The 20744-nt window shown below is 41.6% G+C and overlaps 1 protein-coding gene across 1 annotated transcript in view; it reads left to right on the top strand.

Annotated features, from left to right (window-relative positions):
- Positions 1 to 20314, top strand: part of rragd (ras-related GTP binding D) — a 100164-nt gene extending 79850 nt beyond the window's left edge. The window contains exon 7 of the mRNA XM_041811916.1: positions 17140 to 20314. Coding sequence (XP_041667850.1) covers positions 17140 to 17294 — 155 coding nt within the window. The 3' untranslated portion in view covers positions 17295 to 20314. The remainder of the gene's footprint in view (positions 1 to 17139) is intronic.
- Positions 20315 to 20744: the final 430 nt, after the last annotated feature.

Raw genomic sequence — 20744 nt, forward strand, 5'->3', positions numbered from 1 at the left:
CAGAATGAGATGAGGAGACCTGTGAAGATCTGGACTAGATGCTGATTAACTGAATGGAGGTGGCTGGGGTGGAGGAGGGTTGCAGTGTCCACACTGAAACAACAGGCTGACTGTGAAAGAGAGAGTGACAGATTTAAAATATGGCAGGTGCATGGCGATTAGTCAAACAAGGTTGTGGCAGTATCTGATTAGCTGAGTACTTAAAAGAGTGAGCGCCCATAATCAGAGCGGGAAGAGAGAGGAATGGAAAAGGGAGATAATAATAATAATAATAATAATAATACATTTTATTTAAGGGTGCCTTTCATGACACTCAAAGTCACCTTACAAAAAGTACGAAAAAGTGCATTAAAACAGGCATAAAAACTGGAATAAAACAAACAGTAATACAATGGACAATGCAAAAGATCCGAGGGATTAGGAGAGTTTGAACGGATGGGTTTTGTGTCTGGTTTTAAAGAGGGGTAGGGAGTTAGTGTTGCAGAGGTCAGGGGGGAGTGAGTTCCATAACTTGGGAGCCGAGCGGCTGAATGCTCGGCCCCCATGGTGATGAGGCGAGCAGAGGGGACAGAGCGATGGACAGAGGAAGAGGATCGGAGGGTACGGGTAGGTATAGAAATGTTAATGAGGTCAGAGAGGTATGGAGGGGCAAGGTTGTGGATGGCTTTGTATGTGTGGAGCAGGATTTTGTATTGAATGCGGTATGTGATGGGGAGCCAGTGGAGCTGCTGCAGAATGGGTGTGATGCCATTAGTGGATGATGTTCTTGAAATGATACGAGCTGCTGAGTTCTGAACCAGTTGAAGTTTATGGAGGATTTTCTGGGGGAGACCAAACAGAAGGGAGTTGCAATAATCGAGTCGGGAGGTGACTGAACTATGGACCAGAATGGCTGTGGTGTGAGGGGTGAGGGAGGGGCGGAGGCGATTGATATTTCGGAGGTGAAAGTAGGCTGACCGGGTTATGCTGTTGATGTGTTATGTGAAGGAGAGTGTACTGTCCAGGATGACACCCAGACTCTTTACCTGAAGGGAGGGGGAGATGGAGGAGTGGTCAAATGGAATAGTGAAACTGTTAGATTTGTTGAGAGTGGATCTCATGCCAATTAATAACATTTCTGTTTTATCGCTGTTTAATTTGAGGAAATTGAGTGTGAACCAGGACTTTATTTCAAGGAGACAGTCCGTGAGGGAGGAAGGTGGGAGGGTGGAGTCAGGTTAAGTGGACATGTAGAGCTGGATGCGTAGCAGTGGAACTGAATGTTGTATTTTCAGAGGATGTGGCTAGGTGAGAGGATGTAGATGATGAAGAGCAGGAGCCCCAGGACTGAGCCCTGGGGCACACCTGTGGTGACTGGGAGTGGGTAGGAAGTGAATGATTTCAGCTGAATGAACTGAGTGTGGCCAGAGAGATAGGATTTAAACCAGGTGAGGGGTGTCTGTGTGATGCCAATAGTGAGAAGTCTGTCCAGAAGGATGGTGTGGGAGATGGTGTCAAAGGCCGCACTCAGATCAAGCAGGATGAGTATGGATAGTGGACCAGAATCAGCAGCTAAAAGGAGATCATTGGTTATTTTCAGTAAGGCTGTTTCGGTAGAATGAAGGGGACGGAAACCAGATTGAAATTGTTCTTACAAAGTATTGTGCGACAGATGAGAATGAAGTTGAGAGGCGACAGTTTTTTCAAGAATTTTGGAGAGGAATGGAAAATTGGAAATAGGACGAAAGTTACTGAGGTTGTTGGGGTCAGCACCCGGTTTCTTGAGTGTGGGAGTGAAAGCAGCAGTTTTAAGGGGTGAGGGGACAATTCCAGTGGTGAGGGAAGAGTGGGTTATGAGTGTGATGAGAGGGGCCAGAGAAGGAGCAGCAGCTTTAACAAGGACAGTAGGAAGGGGGTCCAGTTGGCAGGTGGAGGTTTTTGATTTTTTGATAATATCAGAAATTTCAGAGACAGCGGGTAGAGTGAATACTGAGAGAGATTGAGAAGAAGGAACAACGGGAAGAAAGATGGGTGTATTAGCAGGTATGGTAGGAATAAGTTGCTGATGGATGTTAGTGATTTTGTCCGAAAAGAAGGAAATGAGGTTATTACTGAGGAAGAGAATCAGGGGGCTGAGAGATATTTCTGAGTAAGGAGAATAAAGTCTTGGAGTCTCCTTCATTACGGTTGATCAGACTGGAGTAGTAGGTGGATTTGGCTTGGGAAATACAGTTTTTATAGTGGGAGAGATGGTTGATATACATGTCCTTATGAATGGATAGACCAGTTTTCCTGCAGAGATGTTCTAGTTGGCGGCCTTTGGCTTTAAGCTTTCGGAGAGTTGGGGTGAACCATGGTGAAGAGCGGGTGAAGGTGACAGATCTGGTTTTGAGAGGGGCCAGGTTATCAAGGAGACTTTGAAGGCTATTGTTGTAGTTGGAGACAAGATTGTCCGGGGTTGAAAAACAATCAGCACTGGGAAGGCAGTCAATACCAGAAGTGAGAGTGTCAATTTAAATGTTTTTAATATTCTGGGAGGAGATGGTGCGTGGGGGAATTGTCCTGGAGAGTTTGAAGCTTACACTGAAGGAAAGCAGCATGTGATCAGAGAAGGAGAGGGCATCTGCCTTACAATCAGCAGGAGTAAGACCGGAGCAGCATATTAAGTCCAGGGTATGTCCTTTGGAGTGTGTTGGGAAAGTAGCGTATTGGTGCAAACCAGAACTGTCCAGACAGGATGTAAAGTCGCGGGTAATGGGATTATTACTGTATCCATGTGGATATTGAAGTCTCCCAGCAGAATTTCATTTGGAGAGAGTGTGGTAAGATGGGTGAGAAATGCAGAGAATTCAGTTAAAAAATCCTTGTTGGGCTTAGGAGGCCGATAAACTGTGGCAATGATTGTGGGAATAGGGCCAGAAAGCTGTGTGACAATGTATTCAAATGAGTTTAGAGCTGGAAGAGGGACCAGCGAGACTTTCCAAATCTCACGATAAATCATTGCAAGACCTCCTCCCCTGAAGATTTATGAGCGAGTGGTGAATAATGAATGAGTAGAAACAGTTTTTCCTGCTTGAGCTTTTACTGGGCTCCATTTCTGATTGTATGGTGCATATTTATGTGCGTTTAACTTTTAACTGTCCATACATGAAGTATGTAAATGATATTCTGATGTTGTTGTTAAAGTCAGGCCTAAAAATGCCCTGGGGCTATTGGTATCTTGACCCCGGCTCATTCAGGCACATTTGTCTAAAGTCTGGAGACGGTCCAACGCTGTTATGCAGAACAGGGATGAGAGTGATCTTGGTGCTTTTGCTGGCTCGCTGCAGGGCAGATGCTGCGTGACAGACGGTTAACCCGGCGTCACATCTGTTCAGTCTGGGCTTCACAATGAACTGTAACAAATGTAACCTCCTCCCCTTCATGTTTATGGTGCATTTGAGCTCAGGATCAAGCTGTGTCAGCAGGTGAGGGAGGGCCTGTCAGCAAAGAGGACTTACCATCAGATCCTCCCATATATAGATAAAAAGAGGAGCAAACTTCACTGAGTGGTGAGTCTGTGGCCATGTCTGTGCTGGAATGTCATTAGTGTTGCATACTTTGTGATTCCCAGCTTATGTTTGGACAGAAAGTGTGAAAATGTGATGAAGAAATCAAGATGCAGTCAGATTCAGGATTCAAAGACCCTTAAATTTGTCATTCACTACTGGAGAGCATTTCCACCAGGCTGTCCAGTTTGGTTAAGTGCAGTTTTGAGCAGTAAACCCTGACCTTGTTCGTGTTTCCACAGCCAACCCCGTTCTAAGTTGGTAGGCAGGGGTAAAGGCCTGTTTCAGGCTGAGCACTTATTTCCTGTCATGCCAAACTGGGCTTTTACTTTGAAAAGCACAGACTGGAAGTACAACTACACTGTGTTTATCTTTGTTGTGACATATTGCACTGATGTAAACAAATGTCTGCTAAGAGAAGGTCATCTTTCGGGGGTCTAGCTCCACTACTTTTGGTCAGGTATGCTTGGTATCCCGACTCAACCATACTACTAACCTTGTTATCGGGGGTGTGGCCCAAATTTAGGTTTAATTAAGTCATTCTCAAGTCTTTGGTATCAGTGAGATTATTTCACTGCCCCCCTGATATGGAAATATCAATGTTTAAGGTTTGAACGGGAGAAGAAGCACTCACTAGATGGTGCATACTTTAACAGCTCACAAGCATAGCAGTGGACATAAACACAACTGTGAAAAATTTATTAAAGGTCACATATTACGCAAAATACACTTTTTCAGGCTTTTCTAGCAAACTTATGTTCCCCTGGCCTGTCCACAATCCCCCCAAGAATCAGAACCCCCCCTCTTTCTCAACCTTTCAGAAAATGTGTGCTGAAACAAGCTGCTCTCAGATTTTCCCCTCATGATGTCATGTGGGGAGCTAGCCCCGCCCCCAGGTTTGGTTTGTCCTCCCCGCTTGGAAGAAAGTCCCACCCTCCTCTCCCAATCCTCCTCTCAGCTAGCTGAAGGATCAGGAGAGCCACATTCATTAAGCCACATCTATTTCCTGAGAGGGGCGTGGCCAGGGGCAGAGTCAGACAGCTCATTAACATTTAAAGGCACAGACACAGAAACAGCTCGTTCTGAGCAGGGCTAAATCAGAGGGTTTTATAGACATGCATAAATCCTCTAACCTCTAAGAAGACCAGCTTGTAGGATAAAGGCACCAACATACTGTAAGTGCCTTTATCATTCATGTCTAATGCAAGACAAACCATGATAGGTTCAATGTTGGTCTTTTTCTACTGGTGCATCTGAAAAATTTACAATATCATGTAAAAGTTCATTTTTTCAGTTATTTTAAAAAGTTGGACTTTTATAGATTCCAGATTAATCATATTCAAAGGGACATCTTACAGGACTTTTTTGTTTTAATCTTGATGATTAAAGCTCACAAAAATCCACTATCTCAAAATTTTAGATAATTGTAGAAAAGTCTAGTTTGCAAAGGTTTCCTGAGCTTTTATTCTCTCAGTCTGGTTCAGTTCAACTTCAGTCATGGGGAAGACTGCTGATTTGACTTTTGTCCACAAGACAATTGGCACCCTTCACAAGGAGAGTAAAGCCAATTACAAACTCAAAGGGCTGCGAGGAAAAACTGTTGGGGTGTCCAAACTTTTTCCACTGAGGGCCACATACAGAATTTAATACCTTCAATATCCACAAGGCGAGGTATATGACAATGATTAAGACAGGAGCAGAATAAAGGAGGAGCTGGGGTGGAGGAGGGTTGCAGAGAGCTGCAGAGCCTGAGCAGGTTAGGGCAGATGGAATAAGGCAGCATTAGAGGCCAATAGTGCTTAGGGCAAATCAGCTGGCCATAATCTGATGAGAGCTTATGTTAGATCAGCTGATCGGGGCAGAGCTTGACTCCGTAGCCTGGCTGAATTAAACCTAAAAGCTTGATTTAATAGCTAACAAGGCAAATAGGCGATCAATTCCAGGTTTTCAGGATACTAGTCAGATTTCAGGGGGCACTGTTTTGTCCTAGCTGCCCTGGGATATTATTGATACTGCTATTTGCTAAAACGTATCAGGGAGTTAGGAAGCAAGATATTACTATTTGATTGCCAATATTTTTACTTGTTGTCTTAGTTTGGTCACATAAAACATATAAACAAATTCTTCTTGTTGAAATATTGTTTACAGAATTAGCATGGTAGCACCGCCTTTGCTGAATCTATGAAGTGCAACCTATGAATTTCAACACAGCGGAGCACAAGCTTCATGTTAAAATGTGGGCCATATTTCATTTTATTTCTAGAATTTCCTGTGGGACAATTAAAATTGGACTGCGGGTTGCATTTGGCCCCCGGGCCATAGTTTGGACACCCCTGGTTTAATGTGTAAAAGTGAAAAAGTGCCCATGACGAGTGCTGCAGTGGGAGATTGTTAATGTGTTGTATGCAAAGAATTTTATAATGGCTAAAAATGTTTTATTGTGAGTTGTTGTAGGCTCTTAAGTGGAACATAAGGTTAAAAACCAAACTTAGAAACTAAACTTGAAAAATCAATAAATAAAAATAAGATAATAAATAAATATGAAAAGTTCTTTTAAAAAGCATAGTTTGTCTTTTGGGTCACGTTTACTGGGACTAAGCCAGAATAAATGAGGAGGGTTTGAATTAAAGAATTTAGGGTGTTTATCCCTCTCTCCTACAGCATCCATTGCAATCACATGCACACGGTCATCTATGCAAATAAGGTGACAACGTCATTTAGTGACCTCTGCTGACGGTTAGGACCGCTGTTAGTTACTTTCCTGACTAAGGAGTTTGCAAAACTGAAGGACTTCTGCACTTGAGTTTCATGTGAAGAATGAAATGTCCTGGCTAGAACTAACTTTTTTCTTGTTCTTGTCACCTTGAAAAAAACAAAAAAAATGTCTCTGTTCTTTTGGAGTATGTAACAGGCTTAAGCCACAGAAGGTCAGTGCTGAAAGGGCAGGCTGTTCTCAGAAGCTGCATCAAAGCAGGTTCAAGGAAAGTTGACTGGAAGAGAAAAGTTTGGTAAGAAAAGGAGCACAAGCAACAGGGATAAGTGCAGCCTTTAGAGGCCATATAATTGCATATATGTAAAGTGCTTAACAAATTTATTAGACCACCTGTCATATTTTCTCAAAGACCATCCAGCATCATGAAGTGCTTTAATGCGGTCTCTTTCATTTTCAGTCAGCTCTCCACGTTTTACCATTTTGAACAGGAATGAGGGATTTCAAACTGAATTCACCCAAATTTGAGCCGGCTCACTGGGCTTCACTGAGAAGTCAGAAATTAATCAAGCATAACATTCAACCACTAAAACTAATCTTTCTCTTCAGGAATGCAAGTAAATAACTATAATATGACATATTAATCAAGAAATATTAATGTGCTTTACTATTTTTTTCAGTTTTTTTGTAAATCAGTATATTTGAAAATTCATGGATAACAATAATAATTATATTTTAGCAGTAAAAATATCATTCGGGTTAAAGAGCTTCTACATATTGATGAATTAACCATTGCAGAAACATACAAAATGATCTTAGTAATTAACAATGCTGTTAATTTAGGGCAGCTGTGGCATAAGCCTTACTTTGGTTAGGGTTAGGGTGGTCTAATAAATTTGTTAAGCTCTGTATATATATATATATATATATATATATATATATATATACATATATATTTCTATCTATCTATCTATCTATCTATATATATATGTCATGTGTATGTTCTAAGTACCTGAAAACTGTTGGTGGTTGCTGGGCGTATTTCCAGGGGTGCAAAGGCCCTGACAGAAGAAATGCTGTTGAGCTCGACCTTGGCTGCTGTGCGACATACGTACATGTCAAATGTGTCGACACTGACTCTGGTCGCCTCCCTACTCTCTTCAGCCCGGGGTTGTGGAACATCAGGACCTGTGAAGAACCATTAGCGCTCTACATGCCTAAAACTTCTGCACAGTACTGTATATATATATATATTTAATTTTCACAGTTTTGGATGTCATAATTGAAATACCAGGCTTTCTATAAGGCCGTTCTATAAACCATAACGGAGCTAGTCTTACTTTCTTCACAGATGACTATCTTTTTTTATGTAGCAGTAAAGCATTCATCAGGTTGTCAGAGCATATACTATTAATTTAGAATTTAAGTAATCAAAAACACCTTATTTCACCAACATGTCTGGAGTAAGATCTTAATATTCATACTTTTTCATAGCGACTTGGTCATTATGATGCCTTATTATCTTGTCTTTCGTGTGCTGTTGAAGGAAATCTTTCAGCTGCTCAGAAACCTGAAGCAGACTCCTGACTAAAAGTCAAAAAATTCTCCCTACGACTCCAATTTTGCCTTCCCTTTTTTGGCCCCATGAGAGGTTAAGATCAGACTTCAAGGTCCCTCACATGACTCTGGCCCCTTCATCCCTGTCTGATCTCATTAATCCTCATACCCCGTCTCGTGCATGATGCTCCCTGAATACAGAGCTGCTGTCTCTCTCTGCAGTTTAAAAGAGCTCACGAGGCAGAGAGGCCTTTTTCTACTATTAGCCTCCTCGTCTGGAATAACCTGCCTGCTGAAATCAATCTGTCTGATAGTTAATGTCCTTCTACAATTTATTCATTTTCTTTAAGTTTGAACTACTTTTCCATGCATCAAGGCTTAAACCGGCTGCTGTTCTCCCTCCTCTTCCTTCTATATGCAGGATGAAAAAGGTGATTTGGGTGCTGGTTTTGCAGAGCTGGTAGAGCATGCACTCATGCAGCGGCAATAGTCCTCAGTGTTTTGAATACCACTGTTTGGTCCATGCCTTCTCCTGCTCTCTCTGCCTATGTTTCCTCTCTCTCTTTAGCTGTCCTGACTAATAAGGGCTAAATGCCCCCCAAAAAAATAGAAAAAAGCAATTTACCAGTTGGTGTGACTCAGATTCTTCTGCGATGGGCTCTAATCAAAACAGTTGCAAAAGAACATCAGTTGAGACACTCTGCTCAGCTCTGCCCACCTCTACTAACTATGATTTAACTTTTTTCCTTAAAACTGACTGTTCAATGGAACTCCTCTATCAGGTGTATCTACAAAACGGATGAACACACAGTAAGGGAGAAAAACTGTTCAAAAGTGGCTTTCCTGGTTCACACTGCAAGCTACTCACAGCAACATGGCATATGTGGCATGTATATGTATATATACACTCACTGTCCTCTTTATTAGGTACACCTTGCTAGCTTGTTGCACCACCTTAATTCTTCATGGCTTCATTGGTCAATACTGACATGATAGCATCACCCACTTTAATTTAGCTCACATGCCTCTCATTTCTCTCTTAATCGTTGTTGAGATGATTCTACACCTTGATTGGAGTCCACCCGTGTTATATTAAACTGATTGGACATGATTTAGTAAGGTACACACCTCTCTGTAGAAGGCCTCACAGCTGACAATATATATCAGAGCAAAAACCAAGCCATGAGGTTAAAGGAGCTGAGAGAGCTCAGAGACAGGACTGTTGCAAGACAACGACCTGGGGAAAGATACAAAAAAAGATCTGCTGCACTGAATGTTCCCAAGAGCACAGTAGCCTCCATAATTCTCAAATGGAAGAAGTTTGGACCAACCAGGACTTTTTCAAGAGCTGGTTGCCTGGCCAAACTGAGTTACTGGGGGGAAAGGGCCTTAGTAAGAGAAAAGACCAAGAACCTGATGGCCACTCTGACTGAGCTCCAGGGATCGTGTGGAGATGGTTCAAAGTTCCAGAAGCACAACCATCATTGCGTCTCACCACCATTCTAGGATTTATGGCAGAGTGGCTAGACAGAAGCCTCTCCTCAGTGCAAAACACATGAAAGCCCTTTTGGAGTTTGCAACAATCACCTGAAAGACTCTCAGACTGTGAGAAACAAGATTCTCTGGTCTGATGAAACCAAGGCTGAACCGTTTAGTCTGAATTCTAAACATTGTGTCAGGAGGAAACCAGGCACCTCTCATTACCTGCCCGATACCACCCCAACAGTGAAGCATGGTGGTGGCAGCAAAATGCTGTGGGGGTTCTTTTCAGCAGCAGGAACTGGGAGACTGGTCACGGTTGAGGGAAAGCTGAATGGAGCAAAGATGTCCTGTTCCACAATGGTCAGGACCTCAGACTGGGCTGAAGGTTCACCTCCCAACATGACAATGGCAAAATGACCATCGGGCGAGAGGCGGGTACAGCCTGGGCCAGTTAGCCTCTTTTGTGATGTCATCAGCCCTTAGCTGTATGAAGACTGGCAGCACATTTTTAAAATAATTTCTCTGGTAATTTAAATAGAAGTCAGGATGATATGTAAATGCAAATTTCTATTTCTCCACCACAACATTTTTTTTTTTTAATCATTTTTTCTATTTATTTATTCCTGTTCTGTGTCAGTAATATGGAAAGTGAGTCTGGACCATGGACAGGATTTCTCTAAAGGCCGACTCAGATTACATGAATTCAGCTGGATTACGTCCTGACTGTAACATCGCAGCTCATCATCAAAACTTGGGCCCAATTATGAGAACGACAAACGATCTGTTAGTGTGATGTAACTAACGATGTGTCCAAGATGCCCCATAACAGCGATTCAACAAGACTAGCACGTTTTTTTATTTCAACGACTAGTTTGACACATCAATGAATCAATTCCTGAGGCCTCTCCAAAGGAGAGCATGTACTCGTTGTCTTTCCATCATTATGTACAAGAGTCCCTACTTTTTCCCCTGTGTAGCAATGTGTTTGATCATCGTCAGCTGTATTAAGTTGAATTCCTATTGTAATATGATGTTAAAGTCTTTTTTCCCACACTGCACCACAGTCTGATGTGACACGCTCTCTGTAAATGTCCTTTAACTTTTGACTCCTTTAATTCTGAGGATTCTTGCCACAGCTTTGACGAATACAGGTCATGGTTTAAAGTGACTCTTAGGAACTGCTGAGAGATTGCTCTTTGTTCGTTTTATGCAAAGGCCACAGCTTTTAAGATTTACAGCATTAAAACATAAAGGGAAGTACTTGGAAAAGCTTTGGAGGTGGAGTATGCTTTGGAAACTCTACGTTCCCCCAGCCTGATTGTGAAGGATCTGAAGAAAATGGAGCTGGGGAACAAAGCTTTCCTCTCTGACTCTGAGCAGACGTACAGTACTCTGAATATTGTCAGTCACATCTACAGAGCGCACTCTTATCGTGCCTTTGTCATTTTAAAGCCCAATGTTTTTTTTCTCCAGCTGTCAGAGTCTGATTTTTTTCCCTGCAGAAAAAGGTTTTGATTTGACAATAAGTTTCACCTTTAACTTTATCACTTAGTCTGACTGCACACTATCTGTGTCTGAGCCCTTGAAAACATAGACGACAGACATCGGGACAGTTTTAACTGATTTTTTTAATGTTATAATCCTTCAAACACAACCACTAGATGATTTAGACTGACTGTGAGACCACACACATAATTTCACAGTGGAGATTCCACAGACACGTAATCTCACAGAAACTCATGGGATTAAACGTGACTTCAGCTAAAAATCAAACAAACAGGTGCATTCAAAAGATCTGTCAGTCATTAATGTCAGTGCATACTGAATACATAAAATTAGTTCAAAAGCAATTAAAACATAGGAGCAGGATTCTGAATATGAGGGAGCAACAAGCTTTATGCTATAAAGGAGGAGGCTGGGTGGAGGAGGTTAAGCTTTACCAGCAGCAGCAGCAGCCTGGTGCATCAGGATTAAAGCAAGTAAGGATTAGTGAGAGGTAAATCATATTTAAATATGCCACTGTGTTGAGCGGAAGCTGTGATTGGCTGTGGGAGCTGGGAGGCTATTCTTGGGATCAACTTCCTGTCAGCTGATCATGGCTGGGCGTATGACTACCGTGTCCTGCATGAACAAACGCTGAACTTCATTTTTGCTTTCTTATGTTCTCTACATGAAACATTTCATTTGGAAATCAAGGTCCCAGAGTCTCAAGGAAGATCAGAGAGGCATAGCTGAAACCCCCAGCCCCCAGCTGAAAAGGTTGAGAACCACCGGTCTAATCTACTTGTCAGCATCTAACATGCATTTCCTCATCGACGTCTCTCTGCATAAACATCCACCTCAGCCGTACATTTCCATCTCCTTTGATGTCTTCATTCTCTTCTCTTCTCTGCAGAAATCAACGAATGATCGATATTTAGCAGCTCCAACTAGCATGTGGGTGGAGTAATAACTGTATGGTAGATTCAGTGCAGAAGGATAAATCAGGCTTGAAACCAAATTCCTTTAAACACAAGCAAAGTTTCTGGAAGTCATAAGAACCAAATCTTCCTCTGAAATGAACATATTTGTTCACTTTGTACTAAATGAAGGCAGTTGTGACTTTCTGAAAGGCTCTGTGGACGTGCCTGCAGCTTTCACTAGTAATTAGTTAAACATTGCTAAATGCATAAAGGGATTATGTGAAGCTTCTTAATCTCTCGGTGTATTATGCATGAACTCCGCCGCATTCGCCCAAGACTGATCACCCGACCAGTGACATTTTCCATAATTAAATGTGACTTGTTACGCCTGTTTAGGGACGCAGACTGATTGCATTGATAAAATTCAATCTCCTGAAATGCTGATGGAGGAATGGACTGTGTGCATGCCCTCCATGTGTCCCCTGTCATCATCATTTATTAACATGAGACTTATTAGATTTCATTCTCCGTGTTTATGTGTCTAGCTTCCACTCCCACGTGCAGTTGATGATTTTGGTTGCTGTTTACTCTGCGGTTTTATATCCTGATGTCCTCTGCCGTATGTTACATGGTAATCAGGGGATAGTCACACTCAGTGGCTGACAATTACTTGAGTTGTTTTGCTTCTTTCCGTGAGATTAAAAGTCTCCGTGGAGATGTTTGACTGCTGAGACACGTCTACAACGGAGAGTGAGGAAAACACAGAGCAGATGCTGTTTACAATCTCAGCTCTTAAAATCCTTTCAAGCATGTATCACACTGTTTGTCTGTTTTAATCACTTGTATTTTGACAAATTGTGTTTTGACAGAAGAGATTCTGAATACAAACTAATAGATTCAGATTTCTTGATTTGACATCCTCTGCAGCTGTCTTCTTCCTCTGCTTCAGATTTTTATTCATCATGTCTTTGACATTTTGGGTTAGAAAGTTGCCAATGGGAAGACTTGTTGTGAAACCAGACTTCCTGTGCAGTAAAAGGTGAAGACATTTTTATCATGGATGCTAGCCGTAACCATCAAAGACTGATGGACTGCCAGGTTCCAAGTCTGTCAGACTTTAAGCTGATACACTTGACCAGTGGGCAAGTATAGTGGCAGCTGGATCAGAACTGGACATTTCTCTAAAAAGGAAGAGCAAAGAATCAAACAGAAAGCTTTTCTTGGATGTTCTTGCACTCCTCTCTACTCTCTCTTCTCTTGGTTGTACAAATAAGAGGAGAAAGAAAAGTTCAACCAATTCAGACAAAAACAGAGGAAGAGTTCACAGCCAAAGCTCTGAAGTGCCACACTCGGTTCAGATGTACACTATATTGCCAAAAGTATTCATTCACCCATCCAAATAACTGAAATCAGGTGTTCAATCACTTCCATGTCCACAGGTGTATAAAATCATGCACCTAGGCATGCAGACTGTTTCTACAAACATTTGTGAAAGATTGGCTCGCTCTCAGGGGCTCAGTGAATTCCAGCGTGGTACTGTGATAGGATGCCACCTGTGCAACAAGTCCAGTGGTGAAATTTCCTGGCTCCTAAATATTCCACAGTCAACTGTCAGTGGTATTATAACAAAGTGGAAGCGATTGGGAATGACAGCAACTCAGCCACCAAGTGGTAGGCCACGTAAAATGACAGAGCGGGTTCAGCGGATGCTGAGGTCATAGTGCGCAGAGGTCACCAACTTTCGGCAGAGTCAATGGCTACAGACCTCCAAACTTCATGTGGCCTTCTGATTAGTTCAACAACAGTGTGTAGAGAGCTTCATGGAATTTGTTTCCATGTCCGAGCAGCTGCATCCAAGCCATACATCACCAAGTGCAATGCAAAGTGTGGGATGCAGTGGTGTAAAGACACCACCACTGGACTCCAGAGCAGTGGAGATGCATTCTCTGGAGTGACAAATTGCACTTCTCCATCTGGCAATCTGATGGACGGGTCTGGGTTTGGCATTTGCCAGGAGAACGGTACTTGTCTGACTGCATTGTGCCAGGTGTAAAGTTTGGTGGAGGGGGGATTATGATATGGGCTTGTTTTTCAGGAGCTGGGCTTGGCCCCTTAGTTCCAGTGAAAGGAACTCTGAATGCTTCAGCATACCAAGAGATTTTGGACAATTCCATGCTCCCGACTTTGTGGGAACAGTTTGGGGATGTCCCCTTCCTGTTCCAACATGACTGTGCACCAGTGCACAAAGCAAAGTCCACAAAGACATGGATGAGAGAGTTTGGTGTGGATGAACTTGACTGGCGTGCACAGAGTCCTGACCTCAACCCAATAGAACACCTTTGGGATGAATTAGAGTGGAGACTGAGAGCCAGGCCTTCTCATCCAACATCAGTGTGTGACCTCACAAATGCGCTTCTGGAAGAATGGTCAAAAATTCCCATAAACACACTCCTAAACCTTTTGGAAGGCCTTCCCAGAAGAGTTGAAGCTTTTATAGCTGCAAAGGGTGGACTGACATCATATTAAACCCTATGGTTTAAGAAAGGGATATCACTTAAGTTCATATGTGAGTCAAGGCAGATGAGCAAATACTTTTGGCAATATTGTGTATTTCAATGCTGTGTTCATCGAGTGAAAACAGTATTTGCATAATATATCCCCTTTAAATGTACTAAAGTCCACCTGTAGCATTCATAACCTCATGCTGAAGCAGGTCAGGAGAAGAAGGAGAACACTGCAGATCTTTGCTCTTTTTTAATGAAGAAATCTCACCCAGTTCTAATAAAACTGCTGCTATACTATAGCTACATCTGAGCTACATGCTACTGTGATAGCAGCCATTGCTTTTGGCTGCCAGTACATCTAAACCACTTCTGTAGCTACTGCCTTGTTCTCCTTAAATGACACTGATTGGTCCAGTCTGTTCTCAGACCTGGCACAGTCTTTACAGGCTGGATCAGCCTGATGACAGACATGGAATCTGGACAGTACATCGGTTTTGCCAGGGTAAACTGCTGCAATCTTTTTATAGAAATTTAAGTTTAAAATTAAACTAAGATTTTGTCTTTCACTTGCTCTCATTCTGTCCTGTCAGTATGGACCTTTCAAAAGAAGAGCATCACAGTGAGGTTCTGTTAAACGCGTCTTTTGTGTAATGCTTGTAGATGCTTATTTCTTTTGTGTGGGACAATAATATCTATCTCACCTGTACTGTTGCAGTGCTCTGGCTCATGAATTTGAAGATCTTGCATATAAACGCTGATATAAACCGAAGGCTCTTATTCATTTTCCTGTCAGTCTTTAGGACCAGTAGATTAGTCTAGTGCTGAATAATTGGAGACCATGACATACCAAAAACTGCAACACAACTCTGAGAAGCTGCCCAGAGTCAGAGCTTTAATAACTGCACAGCTGACCATGATAAACCAGACACCCTTGAACTGCTAAGATATTGATTCAATTAAAGTGCCTTTCTAAAGACCCAAGAATGTTTCACAACAAAATCCAAGCAGAGTACAAAAAAACAATTTTCAGGGATGGTAAAAAAATAAAGGCCAGAGGCCTTTGTGAAGAACAGTCATTTTGGTTGCTGTAAAAGGCACACAGGTGTCTTGAGTTCCAAATGATGACAGCTTCAATAGTTAAGACTCTTCCCAGAAGAGAGGTTTTTTTTTTAAGTTCAGACAGCAACATTTTAGTAACAAGCACCATGCACATGGATCTGCTAACATGATGAATAATGCAGTAGTATTCATGCAGGGCCGTAGTTTGTGTTGGGACTTTGTGGATGACCAGCAGTTCTCAGCTGGTTTTGAAATCATGATCCCATATTTTTTAAACTTTTCAGTCATAACCAAATGTTTCGAATAAAAGGATGGAACCAGAGATGTGTTAGAACCAGAGATGTGTGTGTGATAGAAAAAAAATCCAACTTTAATGTTAGGTGAAAAAGTGATAAAATAAATAGTACGTGCTATTTTGATAACTGAACTAGTTGATACAACACATGATACTTCCCAGACAGCACACAAACGTTGCACCGATGTTGGCCCAACGTTGCAGGGAGAGCTTTTGCGAAATGCCAAAATGTCGCCGTCATCATTTAATCTAAAATTACCACCACATGACGTCTGAACGATTGAAGCTGTAGCGCCAGGGTATTCTGCAGATAAAGCTTTAGTTATGCGACCTTTTTTATTCAGGTAGGACCTTTTAGATTACACAGTTTACTATCCAATATAAGAAACAATACTGACTTTTAAAAATAGCCACCCAATTTCATGTGTGTTTGTAATGAAGAGCCAGAATTCAAGTTAAGAAACTTTATTTACAGATCTCCAGCACAGACAATACAGTGAACAATAAACATCAATAAACAATAACAATAAACAACAACAATAACAGCACAACCCGGTTCCTCCTCTGGCAGCCTGCAAAAGAGAAAAAAGACTGTGAGCACGTAATTTTAATTAACATATTGCACGTCATCATCTGACGTGCATCATCAGAATAAAGCACTGCTCACTTTGATTGGCCCGTTTTGGCCGTCACACAACTTTTAATGTGTCTTTTAACCAGTTTAATGACCAGATCTACTTATTTAAAAGGAGACTCCCATTTTCATTTTTACAGTTTAGAACAAAACAATGGAGAAATACCCTCCAAAATAAAAGCATATTATAGACCTTTTGTAACATATTTTTTCCAGGCACCAATCCATAACCCACTGGAAATGGCTTGTGACCCACTTTTGGATCCCTACCCACCTGTTGAGAACCAAAGCTATGGACTGTAGAAAATATTAAATGAAGCTTGAGTGGCGTCTGTAATTTGGTCACTGAAGGGGGCTCCTGTGGCCAATCAACACCAACCACCATATTGAAAACCCTGCTTCAAACTAACGTTAGTTCAACCTAGAAACAAAGAGGCACACCTGAGACCTCATGACAAACAGCTACAACATGCTGGCTTGTAGTCATATTAGCCATGCCCCTAATGATGTAAAACTTGTTTGCAGATGAGCGTGTGGACTATAAAGTGCGTGTCAATAAAGATATGAACTATTCTGTCCATAATGTAGTGTTTTGGGGTTTTTTTTTGTTTTGTTTTGTTTGTTTTTTTTTTTAAACCAGGCACTAAGCATGTTTATTTCTGCTGTAAAAATGGACACTTGAAAATGGGGGTGGATGGGACTTCTGCAGACAGCCTCTAGTGGACAGGAGAGGAACTGCATCTTCTAATACTTAAGTGTTGGCTTCATATTTCAAACAGGGAGGTGGCTGCTTAGTCAGTGCATGTTTCATTCTAAAGTCACACTGCCACCTACTGGCCTGGCACTTCTAGCGGATCAATGTGGTAATAATGTTATCTGAACGTTTGTCAAACATTTCTGTTCTCAGAGGATCTTTTTGTGCAAACATGTCACCTCTCAGTGATTTTTCTCTGTCTTCTTCCCTCACAGGACTGATCGACTACAACTTCCACTGCTTCAAGAATGCCATCCAAGAGGTTTTCGATGTTCGGGTAAAGGTTCAACAAAATCGTAAACTCCTCAGCCAAAGAAGGTGGAGCAAACTAACTATGACCAACGGAGTGGCGAATAACAACCCTCACTGAAAACGGCAGACTTCAGACAGCCCAAATCTGACGAATCCAGAGACTCTGTCTGCTTTCAAAAGATTGATGTATGGAGTTTCTACATTGTGAGAATCAGTAAGTCTGTTCTTTATTTGCTCAGCCCTCTGCCCACCTTACTTTTTACAGTAAAGAGGGTTGACTTTATTTCCCACCAGTTTGGAATTTGGCCTCATTCACTGGTTTTAATTAGGCAACATGACAAGTTTTCCATTAACAAGAAGAAACACATAAAAATCTGCAGGTTTTTGTGATTTAACCAGGTGTTTGGAGCGATTATAAACCCGTAAATACATAAAAGGGAAACCTGATGTCATTGAACAAAATAAGTGGCTTAAGATGATTTTGTTTTTTTTTTTTTGCTTCCATGTAAAAAAGCCTCCACTGGTGACTGTTTTTACATCTGTGGCTTGATACACTACATTATTGTATTTTTCCTTTTTCCTCATGTTCACACTGAAATATAATGAAGCCAGCCAAAGCACACACGTATGGTGGACTGTCTCATGTTTATCAAAGGTTTGACACCACTAACAAATACATTATGCAGCTGCAGGTGTTATGGTTCAGTTTGTGACCATGTTAACTGGTGTTCAATAGTGTTCCTCGTTAATGTTTGTTTTTTAGTTTCCAGTAAACTAGTTTAATGAAACATGAAGAAAGAGGCTTTTATGAGTACTCTTGCCTTTTTCAGTGTCTGTTTTAACTACAGCATCGCGGACAGGTGACACCAGATAACACGGTGACTCTTCAAAGCCTAACAGCTGTGAGCAGTGTTAGCAGTGTTAGCAGAGTAGCTCTGACAGCAGAATGTAAAAAGTAGAAAGCAGCTTGCCAAAAGTGGAGGTTCCAGTGATGAGAAGGATGATTTCCCTGGTTCAACCAGCTGGATAAAGTCGCGTTAAGCAAACAGCAGACACACTCATGATGTGATCAAGGTGCAGACTCAGTGCAGGAGTAGAAATCAGGCTTATGTAGGACATAATGTTACATCCTGATGAACGCCATCAGCTGCTTGAGTAGAAGAACTTTAGGTGCAAGTCTGATCATGTGCCTTATTCAAATTTGTGTAACTATTTTTTATGTTTTATGTGATATCTCAAGAATGAGCTTACCGATTTTTATCAAACTTACAAGAAAGTTTATCAAAAATGTAGGAGAGACTGATTAAATTTTTGAGGTCAAAAGTCAAGGTCACTGGCCCATATGTTCATTCCTAATGCTAGGAGGAATTTTCTTCAAATATTGTGCAAATGTCCTCTCAGCCTGAGGTTGGTTATCATTTGGGTGTTTTATGATATTGGTGCTAAAATAATAATAATATAAAAATGGTACCAGTGTTAGAGCGGTACCTGAATCAACGCTTTCAGGAGGGAAAAAGAGAATGGTCAGCATTAAAATGTACTTAATATAATCTCAAAGGCAGATTTAGACAACAAGTTTAGCACCATTAAACTTACTAAACATTAAAAAAAAAAACACTGAACAGATTCAACCAAATAATTAAAAGAGCCTTACTAAGTCTGATAAGTTGTATTTCCTACTAACAATTTGACTCTCTTTACATTGTCTGTGACTTATTTTATCCTGACTTATAAATGTGTTCATCCCAGTAGGGCTTACAACTTTCATTTAATGTTTTTCACGACTTATTTTTTCCTGCTGTTTCATTTTTTAAAGTACATTTTAATCATAAAATGATTTCCCCCCTGCACAAGTAAGAGCCACAGCCCCTCAACCAAAAAATCTATTTTCACCCCACTCCTAAAAAAAATTCATTCCCAGCACCAGGGGGTAGCGCCGACTTTCAGTCTGATCAGGCATTGGTTGGCGCTCAGTATAGGGGGACATGACCGACCCAACCCGAACATGCCCAGACCAGCTGCTCCTGACTGGTCGGATGGATTTCTGGCATGTTTGATATTTTGGTCGTATGATTCAAGACACTCCCACAGTGAGAGCAGGACCGTGAGCAGAATCCTCAGTTTAACCGGCTAGACCCAAATACAGCACAGACTTCAGTGCTTCATTTCAGCACCAAAAAACGAACCTCTGTGCACTCAGCAGAGCATTCTCCTGGACATTTGTCTGTACGCTGCCTGCATTTTTCTACCCAATATGCAGTCTGGCTGACTCCTTTACTTTATTGTTGTCTCTGACGCAGCAACACAGACATTCATTTTCTTTGAGCCTCTTACATAAAGAACCTACTGTGTGCTTAATTCATTTTATTTTTATAGCACATTTAATACAAAGATGTTTCTCTGAATTTATGATGCACGGGCAGCTTTTATAACTTATTTTCTCTCAGAAGTATTGATTCAGGGACTTTTCAGGAACTGTTTGAAAAGTTTTGATTAAGCACCAGTATTAGAAAAAACCCAGCTCTCATGGCCGTCCCTTGCTTTTCACATTGGTATCACAGAAAACGACCCAGCCCTTTTTCTTGACCCACCACCACCATAGGTTTCCCAATGAAAGGGTTTAGGGCTCGGTGGTAGGTTGTAGGACAGTGGTAGGTCAGTGGTAGGTCATAGGTCAGTGGTAGGTCAGTGGTAGGTCATAGGTCAGTGGTAGGTCATAGGTCCGTGGTAGGTCAGTGGTAGGTCAGTGGAAAAACTGGGGGAGAGAAAGTGGGGAATGACTCTGTACTACTTCTAATAAGAATATATAATAATAATTTTTAAAGATAAATAAAGTCTGTCTCCACATTTATATGCCCTTCCCTCCTAAAACTAACTTAGCACAAAAAGTAAGGGGAATTTGTTTATGGTTAAATTATTTCTGTGTTGTAACAATGCTTCAATAAAGCTTACATCACTGGAAAGCCTGTTTATTTCCCTTTTAAATATAGCCACGTTTGTAAGGAAAATACATTTGTAACCCTAACCCTACCCTAACCCTGGGAAGAGCAGCAGAACTCAGTATGTGGGTTACACCCATGAAAATTTGCCAAAACTTCTCTGCCAATGCCAAACAGCTGATTTGGCCATTGACTCTTGTTTGGTGTTTGGTGGATTGGATGATTGAAGTTTGAAGAAACAAGACATATTGGCAATTTAACAATTTATACATTTTACAAACAGGATCCTCAGTAGTGTGTGGAAGAACCATACACAGCCACAACAGCCTGGCTCCTCCTCCTCATGCTGGTCACCAGCCTGGTCACACACTGCTGTGGGATGGCATCCCATTCTTCAACCAGCATATGTCCCAATTCAGCCAACATGGTTGTGTTGGTCACTCTGGCATGAACAGCACGGCCAAGCTGATCCCACAAGAGTTCAATGGAGTTAAGGCCAGGACTGCGGGCAGGCCATTCCATCCTCTCCACTCCCAAAGTCTGGAGGTAGTCTCTGTGCTCTGTGGGAGTGAGCGTTGTCATCTTGGAGGATAGAGTTTAGTCCCAGACTGTGGGGATATGTGATTGCC

The sequence above is a fragment of the Cheilinus undulatus genome, linkage group 18, assembly GCF_018320785.1.
Source record: "Cheilinus undulatus linkage group 18, ASM1832078v1, whole genome shotgun sequence".
In the NCBI taxonomy this organism is placed as follows: domain Eukaryota; kingdom Metazoa; phylum Chordata; class Actinopteri; order Labriformes; family Labridae; genus Cheilinus; species Cheilinus undulatus.